Source organism: Echiichthys vipera (assembly GCF_963691815.1).
Source record: "Echiichthys vipera genome assembly, chromosome: 20".
Classification (NCBI taxonomy): Eukaryota; Metazoa; Chordata; class Actinopteri; order Perciformes; family Trachinidae; genus Echiichthys; species Echiichthys vipera.
This window is the reverse complement of record NC_139845.1, coordinates 16394362-16415216: the sequence shown is the minus strand read 5'-3', so window position 1 is coordinate 16415216 and position 20855 is coordinate 16394362. Positions and strand designations below refer to the sequence as shown.

The window sequence follows — 20855 nt, the reverse complement described above, 5'->3', positions numbered from 1 at the left end:
CAATGGACTGCGATGGTACTGCAGTCATGAATGAGGGATTGAGACTATACTACTTCTACGCCACAACACAAAATGATCACAATATAGCAACTGCAGGCATTGGTAATGTTGTCAGATGTTGCCATTGACTGTTTAAACTGGTGTTCACTCACTTCTTCGACACCTCACTGGATAAATGCATGTACCAGCAGCCTGATTCGAGACCTTCTGTTGTCATGAAGTCATGTCAAGTCAGTGGTTTAGTCCGCCCATCATGACTCAGCATGATAATCTGTCAGTTAATCTACTGACCAGTGACTTCATAATGTCTTCCCTCAAGAAAGTAAAGTCTGGGTCCCAGAAGAGAAGACAGAAAAGAAATACAAGAAAAACAAACCCAAAGAAAAAAACTGTTAATTAATTTCTTTCAAAAGAAAGGTGGCTAGCCATTAGCAAACTCCTCAATCTCATTAACCTAACTATCGCCGGATGACTACCATCTCCTCTCAACCATCTGGGATCACTCTATCGCAGAAGGATTTCAGGGTCTGCAAAAAAATGGTAGAGCCAATCAGGACCGCCGGGCGGGGGTTTTATAGATGATGCGTAGTAGAGAAGCGACTGTTTGTGATTCAGACAATAATGGCGGCTCCCATCTATGAAGAAGACGCCAACATTGATGCTGCTATTTCATCAGTGTTGTCCAGTTTAAACAACTATTTCTTTTTTTTAAAGAACACCAGAGAACGGCTCTGAAGGCTTTTGTTGGTGGAAACCATGTGGGCTGTTCTGTTTGGCTTTTCCCTGCATCGCTCTCATCAGCCTCACAGGTTGGTTTCGATGCGAGTGGTTGAATTAGCGTGTCAATAAGATGACGGACAAGTAGTTTATCCAATCATATGCAAGGATTTTTGATAAGGCCCAGCCTCCTGAAATCACTTACTAATGGAGCGATCCCAGATGGGTGAGTGAAGCAAGGAGGAACGAAATTCATCTGGCGAGAGTCAGGTTACCATCACGTAGCATCATGGAATAAAGAAAATTCTTCATGAAGAACCAGTGAAAAAGTCAAACTACCGTACCGACAGCAGCTACTTAGCTGGGATCGACACAGCGGGGTCATCCCTGTGTTCCCCGGGTCCTATGTTCCCCGGTCGCATGAGCCGATTTAATTTAGCATTTTGTTAGGGTTAGAGGTTACGGTTAGGGTCAGGGTTAGGGTTAGGGTTAGGGGGTACTGTTGGGGTCTACATGAGCCTATTTGTCGGGGAATTCGGCACTGGTTTTGGAAAAACTAACAGACCAGGGAACAATGTACCCTTTTTGTGAAAAGCAGGGAACTTCTGACCCTTTTCTTAGAAGAGGGTCAGAAGTTCACATACAAAGCTGGGAACATACGACCTGGGGAACATAGGACCTGGGCAACATAGGTATGCTCCCGACACAGCTGCTACTGCTAGCTAGCTAGCTAACTGTAACCTTTACTATCTGAAGACAGTAGGAGTTAGCTAGCTAGTTACTATTAGAACACAAGCACGGTATTATTCTCTTAAGCCTGATACTAAGCAAACCTCATTTAACCATAGTGAAGTACTTGTGGCCCCCAGGGACTGCTTATGTATAGGGCCCAGAATTTGTTGCTACACCCCTGCCAACAGAGACGATACAGTCAACAAGGTCCTCCACTTCATCCGGTCAGGATCCTGATGTTTGAATCTCCAAAACAGACTTCAAGTTATATTGTTAAAGAACATGGAAAATTAAATTGTCAGGGCTGTAGCTAGCTGTAGGTTTTTTTTCAGAGCGTTTTTAACAGATTTAATTCCAGTATTGTCTAATTGTATTAAATATTTAGTAGCTTGTATTTGATATGTGCACAATTCCAGCATTAATTCTATTGTTTTGTATGATTTCTTTATTTAGCCTATACTTGGGTGTATGCCAGTGCACAAATCCAAATATCATTCCCTCCTTTTGTTTTCTTGTGTTTGTCTCAGATTAATACCAGCCGCCTCGAAACGCTTTTCATCATTTTCTCTGTTAAATTTAAAATTAACCTAATCTTCTTTGCTCGTCATCCTACCCGCTCGCCTTGTTGTTTAAGCCCACGCTCATCTCACATTTTTGTAGTGTTTTCTAAGAGGACGAGTACTGAGATAAGTGGCATATTACACTCCCAACAGCAGTCTCAACCAAGTGACTTTGTAATTAAGATGCAGAGGGTGTTGTCTTTGAGATAGGCAGGAGAGGAGGAGGGGGAAGGGAGGGGGATTACGAGGCTAATTTCCCTTATAACTTTCCCCCTCATTAATCTCCGTGGAGGGATACGAGATTCTTTAAATGCTAATGTCCAATAAAGATGTCAGCGGTGACATTTTACAGTTGCGGCGCAGCTGTGAACAAAGTTGACCATGTTGTTGTGGAACTTTTCTCACTTTACTCGTATGACTTGCCTCACATGTTCATTTGGACAGTCGTCTCTCAGGATCAAGCATAAATGTGTTAGAATCAGCGATGCGCCTCCATGAATTCAAACATTTTGTGCTAAAGTTGAACGTAACATCCCCTCTTGTTCATTCAAGCAGAAGTTGATTTGGTTTAATTTAAGCACAATCAGCTTTATTTACAAGAAATGTGTTGAGGTCAATGTGGCAACAAGATGAAGAGCAAACAATGAGAGAAATACATCCTCATCTGACATCGAAGGACTTGAACAGCAAATATCGTTGGACAAAAACAAGCCTTAAAAGCAAACATTGGTCAAATTAAAACAAACAAAGAAATCACTGGGGCCTCATCTAATCATTTACTTCCACAGCAAAATCACTCCTTGCAATCCCTTTATACAGCGTTAGTATAAAAAATAACAGTAAACCATGAAATGTACTGTTGCTCCTTCCTTTGCTTTTCTGTTCCAAGGACAAAGAATTCTCTAGAAATCCCGTCTGAAGGGATTTGATGGTTTTTGACACCCTGTCAGTCTGTTGAGGCTTTGACACTGACCAGGGCTCTGAAGCTGCCAAGCTTTTGTCAGCGCCCGTCATAGCACCCTTGAGAGATAAAAGATAATGTGATAGCACTAAAGGTTTGCATAATATCGATCTCTGCTCTCATAATCTCTGTAGGCGAATTCAGCATCCTGCTTGCTGTGCGGGATTCGTCCGAACGGTGCGTGGTCATTGAAGCACGTGTCAAAGACCTCGTCCACTAGTTTCTCCGCCGCCTCTCGACTAATTTTCCTCACGGCTAGGATGGAGCGAAGGGCGCGGCCTCTGACGCACTCCTGTCCGGGGGAATAAACGTGATGTAAGTGGCAGATTACTACAATGACGTATTAGGGCCAAGTATGAAAAAATAAATAAATAAATCCGGACCCAAGAGAGGGGGGTAATATTTTGAGAATAAAGTCACATATTTATGAGATTAAAAGTCGGAAAAATATTGTTTTCATTTACGCCTCCAGTTCTACACTCCCTGTTGAAATACATCACTTCAGGACCAACACAGACGCTGCTGCGTGCCTTGCAGGCTACTGTGTCTGCAGCAAACTGTTTTTGGTAGATTAGAAAGAATGAAGGACGCTACAAGGTCCGGTGACATCATGGGTAAAGTGTTTGAGAGACTGCATTGTGGCGCCTCTAACGTTATATGTATGAAACTTTAGTGCCACATATTTTATTATAGCCACCTTTGGTAGAGACAGGTGCTGTTTTCTTTCAGCCAGCAGCTCCTTTATAGCACTTGGCCAAAGATTTGTGGCAACCTCAGAAAAACAGAACAGATAGAGACAGCTTTTGTCATAAAACCTTAACGCAACTATTATTATTTTCTGATGCGCGATCAATTCTGATAGTGAAGTGAGCCGCAGCACACACCAGACGGCTTGGTTATAACGTGACATGTTTAACTTATGCCTGTTGAACAGGTGCATTGATAAGGTATTAAATGCTTAGCCTCGCATGCTTAGCAATGGTCCCTGGTGCAGATGTAAGTGAAATAAAACCTTTGTGAGTAAAAAGGCAGTACTTTATTAGGCTACTACTCTTTTCCACAGTCAGACATGTGTAGGAAAGCGATATTTCAATCTAGTCTGTCTACATGCCGAGTGTGCTGCAGCTCAGCAGTATTCTGCATCAAAAATAATAGTAACGTTAAAGTTTTATTGTACATATAGTGGCCCTTTGTGACTATGTGCGCATATTGGTATGAAAGGCTTGTACGCATGCCAGTGTATAGTCTATGGATGGACAGTGTGAGTGTGCCCTAAGTGTAGGTCGACAACCACAGCAAAATGTCCAACATCTACTTCTCTTCCGTGCTGATTTATTACACACAGATGACGCAGTAGACTGCTTTATCCAATGCTCACAATACACAAAAACTCACGCATATTATGCAACTTTATTTCTCGTAGATTTGCTACTTTTTAATCTCGTAAATCTGCAGCTTTAGTTTTGAACTATTACCCCCTTCACCGGGTACGTATTTTTTCTTTCCATACTTGCCCTAATACGTCTTCGTAGATGACAGACACAAACCTGAGACCTGCCAGTAAAAAAGGTACATTTATCCCAGAGCAGATACCTGATGATGCTTCTTCAAGCCAAAGTTGAGTCTGGCCACTTCATTGTTAAAGGAGCAGTCTCCACTGAGGTTAGCTGCCCGAATCTGAAATGATGACACAAAAAAGTCTTTGGATTATCCAAAAACTAAACGCTTTGGTCAGCAGGGTATTTCTGTTTTTGATTAAGGTCTAATAAGAACATGGGATTTTCATTGATCCACTGCAAAAAAATGTCTTTCTTGCAGCATAAGTAAGAAAAGTACAGTGCAATCTGTTACTGTTTTTAATGTCACAATATGCATGGGATGGGATGAGGGACACTGGATCTCCAAACCCAATGTTTTTACTATTTCAGATAACACATTGAACCAGTTATCTTTGCAGCTTAGGGCATGACTAAGACCAGGAGTTATCGGACGCATTTCTGTCTTGCATTTAAGGCACATGGGTTTGTTTTACATACATCACACCAAGTTGCCTACTGTAACCTGGAGGGACTGATTTGAGAATACTGTTACCATTGCCGAGATGCAAATCGGGGCTCACCTCAGAACAAGCCAGATGTCTGTAGTTGTTGAACCAGTCCACGTGGGCCCGACAGTGGTCAAAGGCATGAATGAGCTCATGTGTGACCACTCTGTTCATGTGGGACTGCTGGTGAATGTTGTTCTGACACAAAACGATCTGCAAACAAAACACAAATCTCATTAAATGTTGAGCAGTTGAATTCTTTTACACCATCAAAACAGTCCAATATCTTTATTAATGCCAAGACCTCTGTCTTACTTGAGAAGAAGCTGCGTCAAAGCCCCCGCTGACCGTCCCGTCACATTCTTCACAGGAGAAATGTCGGTCTTTAAACACTTGGCTGTGTCGAGGAGAAAGGAAAGTCATCTTAGTTTGTTTTCTTTCCTGAATCAACAGTATACGTTTTTAAGCATTCAAAACCAGCTTAAATTTAAATGACTGTTAATAAAAAAAAAGTGCCAATGAAGGTTTGGGAGGAAAACAGGGCCGAGATTAGAGAAAAGTATTATTAACTAAGAACTGGGATTTTGTTTGCACACATGTAGTAGATGCTCTGAACGCAAACTATAAAAAGACACATTCCATTTAATAAAGATTCATTTTTACCTTTTACAACTCAATATCAAACCTGTGCTTTATAATGTTTTTTACATTTTTCTATTAGTCCCCACCAAACCCCAACACTCAGAAAACGAGAGAGAAAAACTACAACAAAAAACACAAAAACATTTTAAATAAATAATAATAAATATGAAGAAGATAAAATCATTTCAAACAAATAAGAACAATGATAATAATGGGGGGAAGATAACAGTAAAAACGAATAATTTCAATGTTTTTGAATAATGTTACTAATTCAACTTCTTCCCCAGAGTTGTTTGTGCTTTGTCGTCTCGCAGGTCTCTGATGATCGTGGTGGTGCCTGCTGCCGTGGTCCTGCATGACGCTTCCTGCTACTTCTATAACTATTAGTCATATATACTGTCACTAGTCTTATAAATTATAAAATTTGTAGCCATAAAAACACCATCAGTGGTATGTCTAGCTGTATCGTAGCTGCTAATTATTATAATAATAATCATTTTCATGTTCTATCACCTTAGATGTGCCTGTTCCTATTATTCTGCTGTATTAACGGCCATAACATATAAGTCATATTCACATTACTATAGATATTTTTATAGTTACTGTTACTCTTTGGCTGCTTGCATCTCTGGAAGTGTGTCTGTCTCTCTGTCTTTTGTCTGTCTTTGTCTTTCTCTCTTTCTCTCCCCTTTGCTGGGTCTGTCCCACGTTCCTGAAGGTTTTCGTTGCCACAGTTCCCTACGGGGGAATTGTTGGGTCTATGTTTATCATAAATAAGTCATAGAGTGTGGTCTTTACCTACTCTCTAAAATGTCCTGAGATAACTTTTGTTATGATTTGGCACTATAAATTGAATTGAATTGAATTGTTATTAGGTAGTAATAGCATTAGTAGCATTTGCATAACTATGATCTGTTGTAAGGTCTGTGTCCCAAAGATCACAGTTTGTTTTGGGGTTTTTTTGGCAGGGATGTGAGCGTTACACAAGTCAACAATGATAACACACAATGTAAAATGATACGTACCACCCTGAACTCTTCATGACACTGAGGAGGAGTTTGGCATACGGACCTCAGAGAAGAACAGAAACCAGTTAGAGTCATTCACTGACACAGACCAACGTTAAATCATGCTGCTCCTCTGACAGCGAGGTTAAACTGTTAACAGTGCACGGATGTTTGAAACCACAAACACATTTGACAGAAGCATCTCCCTCACACACGTATATGGGCCGTTATCTGCAGACATGACAGTCCCTCTGAAGGGGTAACTATGAGCTTCAACACTCACTGGTCTCCGTCGCGAACTGCAGCATGATCTGACACTTGTGGTTGAAAGTGAACAGGCTCTCCGCGAGCGAACCGCCCTTGTATGTTCTCGTTTCTCTCTCCGGGAATAAGTCGTAGCTATATCCTTCTTTTTCTTTAGTCTGATCCATTGTGTGAAATGTTGTCAACAATCTAGCTAGCAGGAGAGGTCATCGCTGTTTTGCAAATCACGTGGTTGCCAAAGGTCAAAGGTAAGGAACGGGACTATTTTTTTGTAATTTCATTGTTTACATCTCTCTTGTGCAAAAAAGGTCGAGAAATATAATTTGCTTCAACTTTATATGAAAAGGAATTTTAAAAATAAACGTATTTAAACGCAGTTTTGTTAGAGACAAATGAATAGATCGTCTATTTACAGCGTGTAAGAAAGTCGTCAACTCCGAGCGTAATATGTGAACAAAACAAATGTATTACCCACTCCCATTTACAGACAAAGTCACGAAGTGCTTCGCATGATAAAATTGTTGACCCAAAATTAGCAAGCAAAAAAATAAATACCAATAGAAATAAAATTTAAAAAGACTTATAAACACAGAATTACAAACATGCTTCACGTTTATTCCTACATTTTTGTTCACCTACATTTATTATGTCTGTATTTCTGTGTCCATATATTTATTTATTCATGTTGTAGTAAGTTATCTATTTCAACATAGACGATCTTTGGTTACGCCCAGCGCAGGGTCATCCGCGCAAAGGCTGCTGGGACTCGGCTGTCATGGCTCCGGACGTAAACAGAAAGCTGTGAAGAACGACACGTTTGGTTGTAGTTTTTTAGCAAAGTTGACTGCGGCTGAATTTTACCTGTAATTATCAGCCGGAGAAAGAAGCGCCAGGTACTTTACAAGCTTCAAGTAGCTACAGAGTAACTTCCTTTACTCTTCATGTTTGGCAGTTTTAGCTAAGTTAGCTGCTAGCCTCAAGCATGACATCGTGATTCTGGTGTTTTGTCGGTTCTTTATCGCGGTAAAGTTCGTTTTAAGTTGGATATTTGACGGATATTCACTCCGGTTCCAGCCGCGACTTTGCTGAGATTTGCCCAGTGTTGGCAGCAGGAGAACGGTTCCAAGGAATCACGCTAAGTCGCTGGAAACTGATTTAGAGACCGTCATTAAATTACTTTACTTAAATATATGAATAGAAAACAATTGGGTTTTTTTTCAATAGTTTCCATGTCATGTGAGTGACCCAGTTACTCCAAACCGTATTATATTGTATTATTAAACTGATCAAATGAGACACAGCACTTTTCATGGTATTTTAGTGTTTCATATATTTCTTATGAATGTTAATATGCAGAAATTCTTACTTTTCCAATAGCTTCCATGTCTCATGTGACCCAGTACCTCCAAACCAGCATCCAAGTGTATAACCGAACCGAACAAACAGTACACCCCACTTTTTATGGTATTTTAATGCCTCATACATTTTGATACTGATTTGTGATACTGGTTTGGAGTCACAGGGTCACATGACATGGAAGCTATTGAAGAAAAATGATCTTTTCTGCATATTAATATTCATAAAAAATATATGAAGCACTAAAATGCCACAAAAAAAGTGGTGTTTTGTGTTTGATCAGTTTAGTAATATAAGACAATACAAGTTTGGGATCACATGGCATTGAAAAAATTATTTTGTATTCAAATATATCAATATGAAGTCATTTCACTATGGTCCCTAAATCAGTTTACAGCGACTCAGCCCGAGGCCCTGGGACCGTTCTCCTGCTGCCAACACCGGACAGATCTCAGTAAAGTCGCGGCTGGAACCGGAGTGAACATCCATCAAATATCAAAGTTAAAAACGACCACGGTCTGGTGCTTTATATTACTTGCATCCCATGTTACTTTGAACAATTGTCTCTCAGGATCAGGCATAAATGTGTTATAATCAGAATTGCGCATACTTAATGCTTCTTCGGCTTGTCATGAACTCAAACATTTTGTGCTAAAGTTGAACGTAACATCCCCTCTTGTCCTACCAAAGAACTTTCATTAAAACAGAAGTTGATTTGGTTTAATTTAAGCCCAATCAGCTTTATTTACAAGAAATGTGTTGAGGTCAATGTGGCAACAAGATGAAGAGCAAACAATCAGAGAAATACATCCTCATCTGACATCGAAGGACTTGAACAGCAAATATCGTTGGACAAAAACAAGCCTTAAAAGCAACCATTGGTCAAATTAAAACAAACAAATAAATCACTGGGGCTTCATCTAATCATTTACTTCCACAGCAAAATCACTCCTTGCAATCCCTTTATACAGCGTTAGTATAAGAAATAACAGTAAACCATGAAATGTACTGTTGCTCCTTCTTTTGCTTTTCTGTTCCAAGGACAAATAATTCTCTAGAAATCCCGTCTGAAGGGATTTGATGGTTTTTGACACGCTGTCAGTCTGTTGAGGCTTTGACACTGACCAGGGCTCTGAAGCTGCCAAGCTTTTGTCAGCGCCCGTCATAGCACCCTTGAGAGATAAAAGATAATGTGAGAGCACTAAAGGTTTGCATAATATCGATCTCTGCTCTCATAATCTCTGTAGGCGAATTCAGCATCCCTCTTGCTGTGCGGGATTCGTCCGAACGGTGCGTGGTCATTGAAGCACGTGTCAAAGACCTCGTCCACTAGTTTCTCCGCCTCCTCTCGACTAATATTCCGTGAGGCTAGGATGGAGCGCAGGGCGCGGTCTTTGACGCACTCCTGTCCGGGGGGAAAACATGATGTAAATGGCAGATTACAGACAAAAACCTGAGACCTGCCAGTAAAAAAGGTACATTTATCCCAGAGCAGATACCTGATGCTGCTTCTTCACGCCGAAGTTGAGTCTGCCCACTTCATTGCTAAAGGAGCAGTCTCCACTGAGGTTAGCTGCCCGAATCTAGAATGACAAAAAAGTTATTTGATTATCCAAAAACAAAACGCTTTGGTCAGCACGGTATTTTTGTTTTTGATTCGAATTTAATAAGAACATGGGGACATTTTTAAGTTGGGAATTATCACAACGTCCCCTTTCTCAGGTCTTAATCATGTGCTAACATCCTGTGTATAAGGAAACATTAAAGAGTGAAATAAAACTGCAAGCTCCAAGAGGGCTTGCCGTAGTATTCTGTGTTTTGGCATACATTGATCTCATTTTTGGGTATCAGCGCCCACATGAAAGTGTCTGCTCCACTGTAGTAGGGATGGGCATTTTCCGCAATATCAATATTCAAATATTGCATTACCTGGCAAACCAGTATTCAAGTAATCTTTGAAATAAAAAAAACAGGAGGTCCATTTTTGTTTTGTTTTTATTCGAGAGTCACAGCAACGTCATGGTTCAGTGTCACTTTCTGACTAAATAGTGTTATGGAGTATGCATCACACGATTCAGAGGCGTGTATTTCGGAGCATACTAGATGTTAAAAACATTTTTTTGCTTTGTTTTTTTTTAATGGGTTCTGCAGAGAAGGGAGTCTGGCGCTGGTCAAGGTTTGGAATGAAAGTGAGAAAACAGGACAGAGTAACACGGCAAATATCGCTTATATACTTCTTTTTTTATTTGGAAAACATTAGAAGACACAAGGCGGCAGGCGTGTGTTGCTGTAAAGTGCTGCGGGAAACCCCGCATGTTATCTGTAACGCCGGTATTATCACACGTTTACTAACCAATGAAAGAAAATCCTCACCGTGGCATCCCTAGCTCTAAATGACATCGAAGGATATACGCATGTGTGGTGGTGCCGAAAATATTCACTGGAGCACAAAATGTGTATCAATCCTCTGCTGAAAAAATCACACCAAGTTAGCCACTGTAACCTGGAGGGACTGATATGAGTTTTTCCCTGCACGGGTACATTTTGATGTTAAAGATTAGTAACAATACACATTTTAACTGGTTCATTCATGACAACGGGAACACAGAAGTACAGTTTAAACTCAGTGACACAATAGTGTTACCATTGCACATAGATGCAAATCGGGGCTCACCTCAGAACAAGCGAGATGTCTGTAGTTGTTGAACCAGTCCACGTGGGCCCGACAGTGGTCAAAGGCATGAATGAGCTCATGTGTGACCACTCTGTTCATGTGGGACTGCTGGCGGATGATGTTCTGACACAAAACGATCTGCAAACAAAACACAAATGTCATTAAATGTTGAGCAGTGAAATTCTTTTACACCATCAAAACATTCCAATATCTTTATTAATGCCAAGAACTCTGTCTTACTTGAGAAGAAGCTGCATCAAAGCCCCCGCTGACCGTCCCGTCACATTCTTCACAGGAGAAGTGTCGGTCTTTAAACACTTGGCTGTGTCGAGGAGAAAGGAAGGTCATCTTAGTTTGTTTTCTTTCCTGCATCAACAGTATACGTTTTTAAGCAGTCCCAAAGTGCCAATGAAGTTGTACGTACCAACCTGAATTCTTCATGACACTGAGGAGGAGTTTGGCATACGGACCTCAGAGAAGAACAGAAACCAGTTAGAGCTGAACGTAGTCAGCATTCACTGACCAAAACTTGTGCTTAAGTACCCTCATGGGGCTAGAACGTGTGCTAAAGTAGCCTCATGGGAGCCAAAACATGTCTAAAGTGCCCTCATGGAAGCCAAAATGCGTGCTAAAGTGTCTTCGTGGTGTCCAAAACGCGTGCTAAAGTGCCCTCGTGGCAGCCAAAACGACGCTAAAGAGCCCTGATGGGGGCCAAAACGCGTGCTAAAGTGCCCTCTACGAGCCAAAATGCGTGCTTGAGTGTCCTCTAGGAGCCAAAACATGTCTAAAGTGCCCGCATGGCACCCAAAACGTGTGCTTAAGTAGCCTCATGGGAGCCATAACCTGTGCTAAAGTGCCCTCTAGGAGCCAAAACATGTCTAAAGTGCCCTCATGGCAGCCAAAATGACGCTAAAGTGCTCTCTTTGAGCCAAAACATGTCTAAAGTGTCCTGAAGGGGGCCAAAACGTGTGCTAAAATGCCCTTTTGTAAGCCAAAACACATGCTAAAGTGCCCTCTGGGAGGCAAACGTGTCTAAAGTACCCTCATTGGAGCCAAGACGCATACTAAAGTGCCCTAGGAGCCAAAACGTGTCTAAAGTGCCCACATGGGGGCCAAAACGTGTGTTAAAGTACCTTCATTGGAGCCAAAATGCATGCTTAAGGGCGCACTCACACTGTCCGTCCGTACCGTGCCCCGGGCTTTAGGGTACTTGTCCCCCCCTCTCCAGCCATGGGCCGGGCCCATTTGTACTCACACTACCTGGGCCTCGGCGAATGCTTGTTGCCCGTCTATACGTCATCACGCCGTAACACGTCACACGCATTGATAGACGTCATCGCTATGCGTCGCTTTGTTTACAAATCTTTCCATAGACCTCAGAGTTATTGTGCGTCTTGTCCGACTGTTTTTGAATATTTTTATCCGACCAAATCTGCAGTAAACACTCCACCTCCGCATCACACCAACGTGAACCTTTCGCCGCCATTGTTTTAAATGTCCGCACATGGTCCGTCTTTTTTTTTTTCCTATGTCCGAACAGGCGCACATAATATTACGTCAGATCTACCGTAGGCCTCGTGCTCGTACATCTGCAGACGTGCTTTACAAAAGCCCACCTCTCCCAAACAGTCCGAGGCGCTGTGCGGTTGCACTCACACTGGTCAAATGAAGTAGGCTTTATCCGTAAAGCCTGTTTGGGCACGGTACGGATGGACAGTGTGAGTGACCCTAAGTGCCCTCAAGTAACCTCATGGGAGCCCAAACATGTTTTTAATTACCCTCATGGGAGCCAAACGCGTGCTAAAGTACCCTCTAGGAGCCAAAACATGTCTAAAGTGCCCTCATTGGGGCAAAAATGTGTGCCAAAGTGCCCTCATGGCAGCCAAAACATGTGCTAAAGTACCATCTTGGTGCCAAAACATGTCTAAAGTGCCCTCATGGGGGCAAAAACGTGTGCCAAAGTGCCCTCATGGCAGCCAAAACATGTGCTAAAGTACCATCTTGGTGCCAAAACATGTCTAAAGTGCCCTGACGGGGGCCAAACTTTTTCCCTTTTCGCCCCTGCCCTTCAAAGAGTCTGTGCACGCCACTGACTGACACAGACCAACGTTAAGTCATGCTGCTACTCTGACAGCGAGGTTAAACTGTTAACAGTGCACGGATGTTTGAAACCACAAACACATTTGACAGAAGCATCTCCCTCACACACGTATATGGGCCGTTATCTGCAGACATGACATTCCCTCTAAAGGGGTAACTATGAGCTTCAACTCACTGGTCTCCGTCGCGAACTGCAGCATGATCTGACACTTGTGGTTGAAAGTGAACAGGCTCTCCGCGAGCGAACCGCCCTTGTATGTTTTCGACTTTCTCTCCGGGAATAAATTGTATCCATATTCTTCTTTTTCTTTAGTCTGATCCATTGTGTGAAATGTTGTCAACAATCTAGCTAGCAGGAGAGGTCATCGCTGTTTTGTAAATCACGTGGTTGCCAAGGGTCAAAGGTAAGCAACGGGACTATTTTTTTGTAATTTCATTGTTTACATCTCTTTTTACAATAATGTCAAGAAATATATTTTGCTTCAACTTTACATGAAAAGCATTTTTTTAAATGCATGTGTTTAAACGCAGTTTTGTTAGAGACAAAGGAATAGATCGTCTATTTACAGCGTGCAGGAAAGTCGTCAACTCCGAGCGCAAAAAGAAAATATTTGACAAAGTCACAAAGTGCCTCACATGATAACATTGTTAAAGATAAAACCCAAGCAGCAAGTAAAAAATAAATGACAGTGGAAATACAATTTAAAAAGACTTATAAACACAAAATTACAAAAACATGAACATTATATCATTCTATGAATAAAACCGACACCATGTTATTCAGCCCCCTTCTCGGTTTGTTGTTTGCTGTGAAGGATTAAACATGACTTGTCTCAATAAATAAACAAATAAATAAATGCCGAAATAAAGGAATAAGTAGACAATACATTAATAAATAAATGTTTTTCATTCATGTCTACATTTTTTTACCTGCATGTACTTATTTGGGAGGAGGTACCATGCATTTATTTATTCATGTATTTATTCATTTATTTATTCATCTATTTCAGCATTCGATAATTTTTTTATTTTTGCATTTATTAATTCCTGTATTCATTTTTACATTTATGTGCATGTATTTATTTGTTTGTTTGTTCAGTGAGACTTAAGTCATGTTTAGTCCTCCATAGTTTGTGAACTTTTATTAACCGAAAAGTGAGTAAATGCTGTTATAGTAAGTTATCTATTTCAACATAGACGATCTTTGGTTACGCCCAGCGCAGGGTCATCCGCGCAAAGGCTGCTGGGACTCGGCTGTCATGGCTCCGGACGTAAACAGAAAGCTGTGAATAACGACACGTTTGGTTGTAGTTTGTTAGCCAAGTTGACTGCAGCTGAATTTTACCTGTAATTATCAGCCGGAGAAAGAAGCGCCAGGTACTTTACAAGCTTCAAGTAGCTACAGAGTCACTTCCATTCACCTCCTTTACTCTTCATGTTTGGTAGTTTTTAGCTAGGTTAGCTGCTAGCCTCAAGCATGACAGCGTGATTCTGGTGTTTTCCCTCTTTGGCTGCAACACCAACTTCAAGACTGCAACAACTACAGCAACACGTGTTAAAGAATTTCTCCAAAACCAAATGTCTGTTTCACAGGAAGTAACATGTCCGGAGGAAATAAAGCCATTGAGTTACAGCTTCAAATGCGGCAAAATGCAGAGGATTTGCACAGCTTCATGACGGAACTGGAGAGCTGGGAGACGGACATCAAGAAAAGGGACGAGGAGCTGAAGAAGGGAGAACCTCAGGAGGCCCAGGTCAGTCCCCAGGTATACACATCCATCCATCCATCCCAGTAGCAGGAAATGTTCTGGATTATCTTCAGGTGTCAGCAGCTTCTTGTCACTTTGTTGCAGAAAAAGCTTCCACCTGTGCGCAACAAAGATTACAAAACAAAAATGAGGGAAAGGAAGAAGATAAAGAAGGATCCAACAGGCAATGAACACGCTAAGGCCGAGGAGCCCAGCACCGTCCCAAGGATAAAAGCATACGACTATAGATCATGGGACAAGTTTGACGCGGTAGTTAAATGCAATATTGTAAGATATTCTCAATATGATCGTTGAAGTTATGCAGTAGTTGACTAAAGATTTATGCATCTGTGTGTGGTCGTAGGACAAGGCTTTGGAGGAGATGGATAAGGAGGAAAGTCCCGCAGAGTCAAATGAGTCAGACTCTGAGGAAGCTACAGCTGATCGGGGGACAGCGCTGGCCGAGAAACAAAAGGTAAACACGGCATGAGAAGGGCTGCAATAAAATAACCAAAGGATGAAGAAATTGCTCATTCCCATTACTTTTATCTTTAGGGTAACGCGTTTTTCAAAGATGGGAAATACGACGATGCTGTCGAATGTTACACCAGAGGGATGGGCGCAGATCCTTATAACCCTGTGCTCCCCACAAACCGAGCCACCTCCTTCTTCAGACTCCAAAAGTACAAAAGAAAGCAAATGGTTTAAGTGCTTTTTCAATAAATGTAACAGCATTGAGAGAGGTGTGTTTGCGTGTGTGGTAAAAAGCTTTTGTTCCCCCGTAAATCATTGAGACTTTGTTCTTTGTAGGTATGCTGTGGCAGAGTCCGACTGCAACCTGGCGATTGCTCTGGACAGCAACTACTTCAAAGCGTACGCACGAAGGGGAGCGGCGAGGTTTGCACTGAAGAAATATGAATCTGCATTAGAAGGTGACAAACTATTCAAAAGATTAGAGCACCTGTTTTCACTTGAGCGCACTGAGAAGCTGAAAACATTCATCTCTTTCCGAATAGATTATGAAACGGTTCTCAAGCTATACCCCGGGAACTTGGAAGCACAGAATGAAGTGGCAAAAATCAAAGAGGTAAGTGTGAAAATGATCGTTTTGGTTTGGCCTCATTTCCCAAGTCATCTCCCTTTTAATCCCTTTCTATCCCCGGCTGGTTTCAGACTATCGGACGTCAGGCCCCAGCGGCACCGCGTGAAGCCACACAGCCACAGGAGACTCCCACAGTGGAGCCTGAGCAGCAGAGACTGACGGAGGAACAGCAGAGACGACAGGAGGCGGTTGTACAAAAAGACAGAGTAAGCTCTGCCCACTTCTGCTACAGTGTCCCAGCTGGACTCCTCAGCTAGCATGTCAGAGGCTGGGGGAAAAAATGTGCCTAAATGTTCACGTTTTAATGGTCCTGAATTTGCCGTTTAGGGGAATGCTTATTTCAAAGAGGGGAAGTATGAAGCGGCTGTTGAGTGCTACAGCAGAGGCATGGAGGCAGACAGCATGAATGTCCTACTGCACGCCAACAGAGCCATGGCCTTCCTCAAGCTTGAAAAGTAAGTACAACTTTGATTTCTCCAACACATTGTTCTTGTAAGAGTGAATAAAACATACCTTTTGCTTTTTTTTGTCTGTTTGCTGCAGGTACAAGGAAGCAGAGGAGGACTGCAGCAGAGCCGTTTCTCTGGACAATACGTACTCTAAGGCTTTCCACCGTCGTGCCACCGCCAGAGTGGCTTTAGGGAAACTGGAAGAGGCCAAACAAGGTACTGAATGGAACAACATGGTCCTCCAAAGGCAAACAGCAGCAACTACATTTGTTTAGCTATCCTCCCAGATAATCTGTGTTTCTATAGTCGGTTTATTTTCATCTTTACATATGTTGCAAGAGTGTTTTCAAGTTCTGCTTATTTCTCAATCCACTTCAACTGAAATTGCCAGCAAATTGCATTGGAATGATATGCATATTATCTATTATTGCCTTTGTGTGTGTGTGTGTTTTACAGATTTTCAAGAGGTGTTGAAACTGGAACCAGGGAACAAGCAGGCCCTAAACGAGCTCCAGAAACTCCAGATTGTATGTTTTTAATTCAGTTAAGACAAAAAAAAGTGATTGTGGAAGAAGGAACAGTGTTGGAAATATTAAGGAAATATTAAAAAATATTAAGATATTAAGAAGTAGCTATGCTACTCAAGTTGCATCTGTTGCTGCTAATGTTGTGATGGTGACTTAAGTGTATTCCTCTGCTGTGTTTTAAGCACCTGCGGTTATGAGAGTCGGCCTCTAATGTAGAGATTACTAACGGACACAACAGACTTTATTATATTTGATCTTCTACAGCCTCCACTTCTGTTTTCTTCACGTCACTCTGTTATGTTAGGATGCGGCGTCTAGCGGCCTTCTTCAATCACCAGACAGCACACAGAGGAGAACAGTTCTGCCAATAGACAAACCAACACATCTGCAATCAACTGTGAGTTTTTTCCCCTTGGTGCAGAGTCTTGTTTTCTGGAAATAGTCTCTGTAAGCAGTCAAAGCAGAGATCCGTAGACATCTGACGCTAAGAACCGATCTGATCAGGCTTCATCCCAGGTCAAAAGTTAAATGTAGAAGCAGGATCGTGTCTAAAAATATCCTTGATCTGTTGACAGACGGAACATTTGGTCTACTTGCTTTTGTTCATTTCAAAGTCAATTTTTGGTTTGTTGGAAAAAAATAGATGTTTGAAGACATTAAGGGCGCACTCACACTTGGCCCTTATGATGCCGTGCTTAAGCGTGATTTTCCCCCCTCCCTCTTACCCAGCAGCCCAGGCCCGCTTGCACTCACATTACTTGAAATGATCTGGGCCTCGGCTCGAATGCTTCTTGTTTATACGTCATCACCCCTCGGAGTTCTTGTTTTGTCTAACTGTTTTTGAATATTTTCATCTGACCAAATCTGCTCTAATCACTCCACCTCCTCACTAGACCACTGCAAACCCTTCAGCGGCATATTTTCATTTGTCAATGATTGTGCTTGTGCACGTACATATGCACATGCTAGTGCTCGTACACGCCCAATAGTGTTTTACTAAAGGCCACCTCTCAACCGGGCAGCGGGCGGAGAGTGTGCCATGCTTAAGCGCAGAACAGTTGAACTCACACTGGTCAAATAAACTAGACATTAGTCGTGAATCGTGCTTGGGAATGGTACGAATGGTATTGTAAAAAATAGATTCATTGTTATTGAAGATGATATGACAGTGATTTTGTCTCATAAAATGTGTGCTTGTGAAAAGCAGCTGGATTAATGAAAGTATACATGTTTTCTGACATCATTTTTCCAGCAGCTGGCATGACAGACATCAATGTAGACTGAACATCTGGATTCTGTGATATTCACTTTGTGGTGGCTCTACTAGAATTCCGTTCTATCAGTGATCTGAAGCTTGTGCTATTTGACTGATTCTGAACATCTACCGCTCTACAGAAACCTCTGAGGAGGATCGAAATTGAGGAGGTGAGTGGAAAGGTGACGGTGTCTGAGGTGGAGTCTGGTGGTGAGTCCAAGTCCATAGAGGAAATGATGAGGGAGGCTGAACCCTCCCCGCCGTTGACATCACCCAGCGCCAAGATGATCAAGATCGAGGAGATAGCAGAAGTCGCCTCACACTCTTCTGAGCAGTTAGTGGCACCCCCTTTCCTATTTCCTTATATTGAATATATTATATTGAATTTTTTTTTTTTTTAGTGTCCTAATCGTGTCTGTAAAGCACAAGAGGATTCAATATTTTGTGGTATTGATCAGTCTCACGCAGTAAACATTGTTTTCTGTTTCCCAGAGTCCCTGTTAGCAGACAGACCAAACAACCAGAGCAGGAAGAAATCCTTCATCCTCCTGAGTCGTCAACCAGCCCCTCGTCAACACTAGCAGACCTGCCTCCTCCACCCACAAACGGCTTCCAGCTGGAGGCCGACCTCCGCAAGATCGCAAACCAGCCTGAGATGATTTATAGATATCTGAAGGTGAGCTTTGTGTTTGGAGATAAAACTACCATTTAGAGGTGATCATATTTGTGTGTTCATACAGTATAATTATATATGCAGTCCGCACAGCATTGGTATTGACATTAAGAGTCCTGTCTGAGGGCTCAGAGTGCACTTAACTAAACATAGTGTGAGTCTGAATCTAAACTTGATGGAAAATCTAGATTTCATCACTTTATTTCTGAGCCACTTTAAAGTTTACAAAATATGACGATTTGAATGAAAAACTCAGACTTGGTGCTGAACACAACCTTACATGTGAAGTTCTTGGTTTGACCTGAAGTTCTCAGCCTCGTCTTTGTTCTCGTCTTGCAGCAAATCGCACCCGAGGCGTATGCAAACATTTTCCACAACTCCCTTGAATCGGACATTCTCAATAAGATCCTGACAACACTGCACGGTTTTTACATCAGGTGAGTTTCATAAGATGCTCAGAGACAAATCATCTGAACCCCAAACTGTTTTTCTATGCAGCATAGTTACGTTTAGAGCTGGGCGGTCAACCAAACTTTATTTACAGCTACAAGTTTGGCCTTCAATTATTAAGAAAACACAATAGGAAGAATGGACCAAGATCAAAGCAGAGCAGTGTGAGAAACTAGTGGCCTGTGGGTGCAGATGTGCTGAAGTCATTCAAAGCTGTGGCCTCACTTCCTATTAATTTTTTTAATCATATAGCCCTAAGAAAATATTGTTTGAATCTTCTCTTCTGACACAATGGTTAACAATGGTTACAGTTAAGCTTGCTCACTGTTTTTTTTCACAAAATAAAGGTTTAAGTTGAAGTGCCATGGTTATTTAAAAAAAACATGCTAGCACAGCAGTGGAATAGCCACAGCGGATATTCTATCAAACAAACTAGACTTTAGCGGTGAAACGTCCTGGGATGGACAGTGTGAGAGTGCCCTTAGACATGTTTTGGCACCAAGAGGGCACTATAGTACGCGTTTTTTTTTTATCAAACAATAAAAAATAACAATATTTCAGAATAAATCAAGCATTAATACTTTTTTTCTCAAATGTTGATGTCCAGTGTACATATATATTCATATATTGTATAAATGGTAAATGAATGGATGGTGCTGACCTTCTGACTAGTGGATTACCGCTCTACCTCCTGAGGCACAGCTACCAGCCTTTTTTTTCAATTATTTCTTTTACATTTTTTATGTTTTTTTTACATTCATTTTAAATGTATTATTCAGTCGAATTATATTTAAAGTTCAAGAAAAGTTAAAAAGATAAAAAATAATTTTAACTTCAATAAATGCATGATGTTTCCAAACAGTAACAATGTAAAATGATCTTGATTATTTTAGAATATTGACCAAAACAATCACTATTATAATTTTTGCCATCCTGGAGTAGCCTTAGCTTACTGTGTAGTATGGTACTATACTTTAACACCATTGGTCTGTGCAGGAATGAAGCCCCGGCCATCACACTGGAGATTCTCAGAAGTCTATCCAGTGTGAGGCGCTTTGACATGGCTGTCATGTTCCTGTCGTCCTCGGAGAAGAAAGGTTGAATCTCTTTGATGTACTGCTGCAGATGACTCATACTTGTCAGCCACACATTCTGTCATTTTGATAACTGTTGTACTATTTCTCTTTCCCCCAGTGCTTAAAGAACTGTTTGACTTCCTTCACCAAGCTGAGCTGGAAGGATCATCTGTCACAGCTTTACAGAAGAAGTACGGCGTGTGACGCTGCTGCAGACTTTAAATTCAGACACGTAGTGCTCCATTATTAAGCCCACTAAAACAATGTAGTTATATTCTAATACCGAATAAATTTTCATTTAATTCACTTTCATTAAATTTGGACTGTTCTGTCATGGCCCTGTAGATTTATGATGTCATCTACTTCCTCTCGTTATGACACTGCATTTATTTAAAGTTGAATGTTGGAAATTCACAGATTGTAGATAGTAAATCTGAACATGGTGCATTTTAGAGTTAATGAGACCTCCAGTGTAGAATTGTGGTCCTTATGCAAAAAGCTAATATCATTATTCATGA

The 20855-nt window shown here is 41.4% G+C and overlaps 2 protein-coding genes across 6 annotated transcripts; one reads left to right on the top strand and one right to left on the bottom strand.

Moving 5' to 3' along the window:
- Positions 1 to 2621: 2621 nt before the first annotated feature.
- Positions 2622 to 13408, bottom strand: atp23 (ATP23 metallopeptidase and ATP synthase assembly factor homolog). Of its 4 annotated transcripts, none has more exons than XM_083934761.1 (6): positions 13233 to 13408; positions 11382 to 11427; positions 5330 to 5411; positions 5090 to 5227; positions 4564 to 4647; positions 2622 to 3262 (listed from the first exon to the last, which is right to left on the bottom strand). In XM_083934761.1, exons 1-6 carry the CDS (start codon positions 13378 to 13380, stop codon positions 3059 to 3061), a joined length of 702 nt encoding a protein of 233 aa, XP_083790887.1. In that variant the 5' UTR covers positions 13381 to 13408; the 3' UTR covers positions 2622 to 3058. The 4 variants fall into 4 exon arrangements, with proteins under 4 accessions (XP_083790887.1, XP_083790888.1, XP_083790885.1 ...); XM_083934762.1 differs by lacking the exon at positions 11382 to 11427 and adding an exon at positions 6682 to 6727; XM_083934759.1 differs by lacking the exons at positions 11382 to 11427; positions 13233 to 13408 and adding exons at positions 6682 to 6727; positions 6947 to 7131.
- A 907-nt stretch (positions 13409 to 14315) lies between these two features.
- rpap3 (RNA polymerase II associated protein 3) lies at positions 14316 to 20643 on the top strand. Of its 2 annotated transcripts, XM_083934789.1 has the most exons (17): positions 14323 to 14434; positions 14651 to 14823; positions 14911 to 15075; positions 15170 to 15280; positions 15361 to 15488; positions 15616 to 15737; positions 15822 to 15892; positions 15979 to 16113; positions 16235 to 16362; positions 16451 to 16572; positions 16813 to 16883; positions 17188 to 17280; positions 18279 to 18472; positions 18631 to 18814; positions 19151 to 19248; positions 20258 to 20358; positions 20456 to 20643. In XM_083934789.1, the coding sequence occupies exons 2-17, from the start codon at positions 14659 to 14661 to the stop codon at positions 20539 to 20541; spliced, it is 1974 nt and encodes a 657-aa protein (XP_083790915.1). In that variant the 5' UTR covers positions 14323 to 14434; positions 14651 to 14658; the 3' UTR covers positions 20542 to 20643. The 2 variants fall into 2 exon arrangements, with proteins under 2 accessions (XP_083790916.1, XP_083790915.1); XM_083934790.1 differs by having other exon boundaries at positions 14316 to 14811.
- The last annotated feature ends 212 nt before the right edge of the window (positions 20644 to 20855 follow it).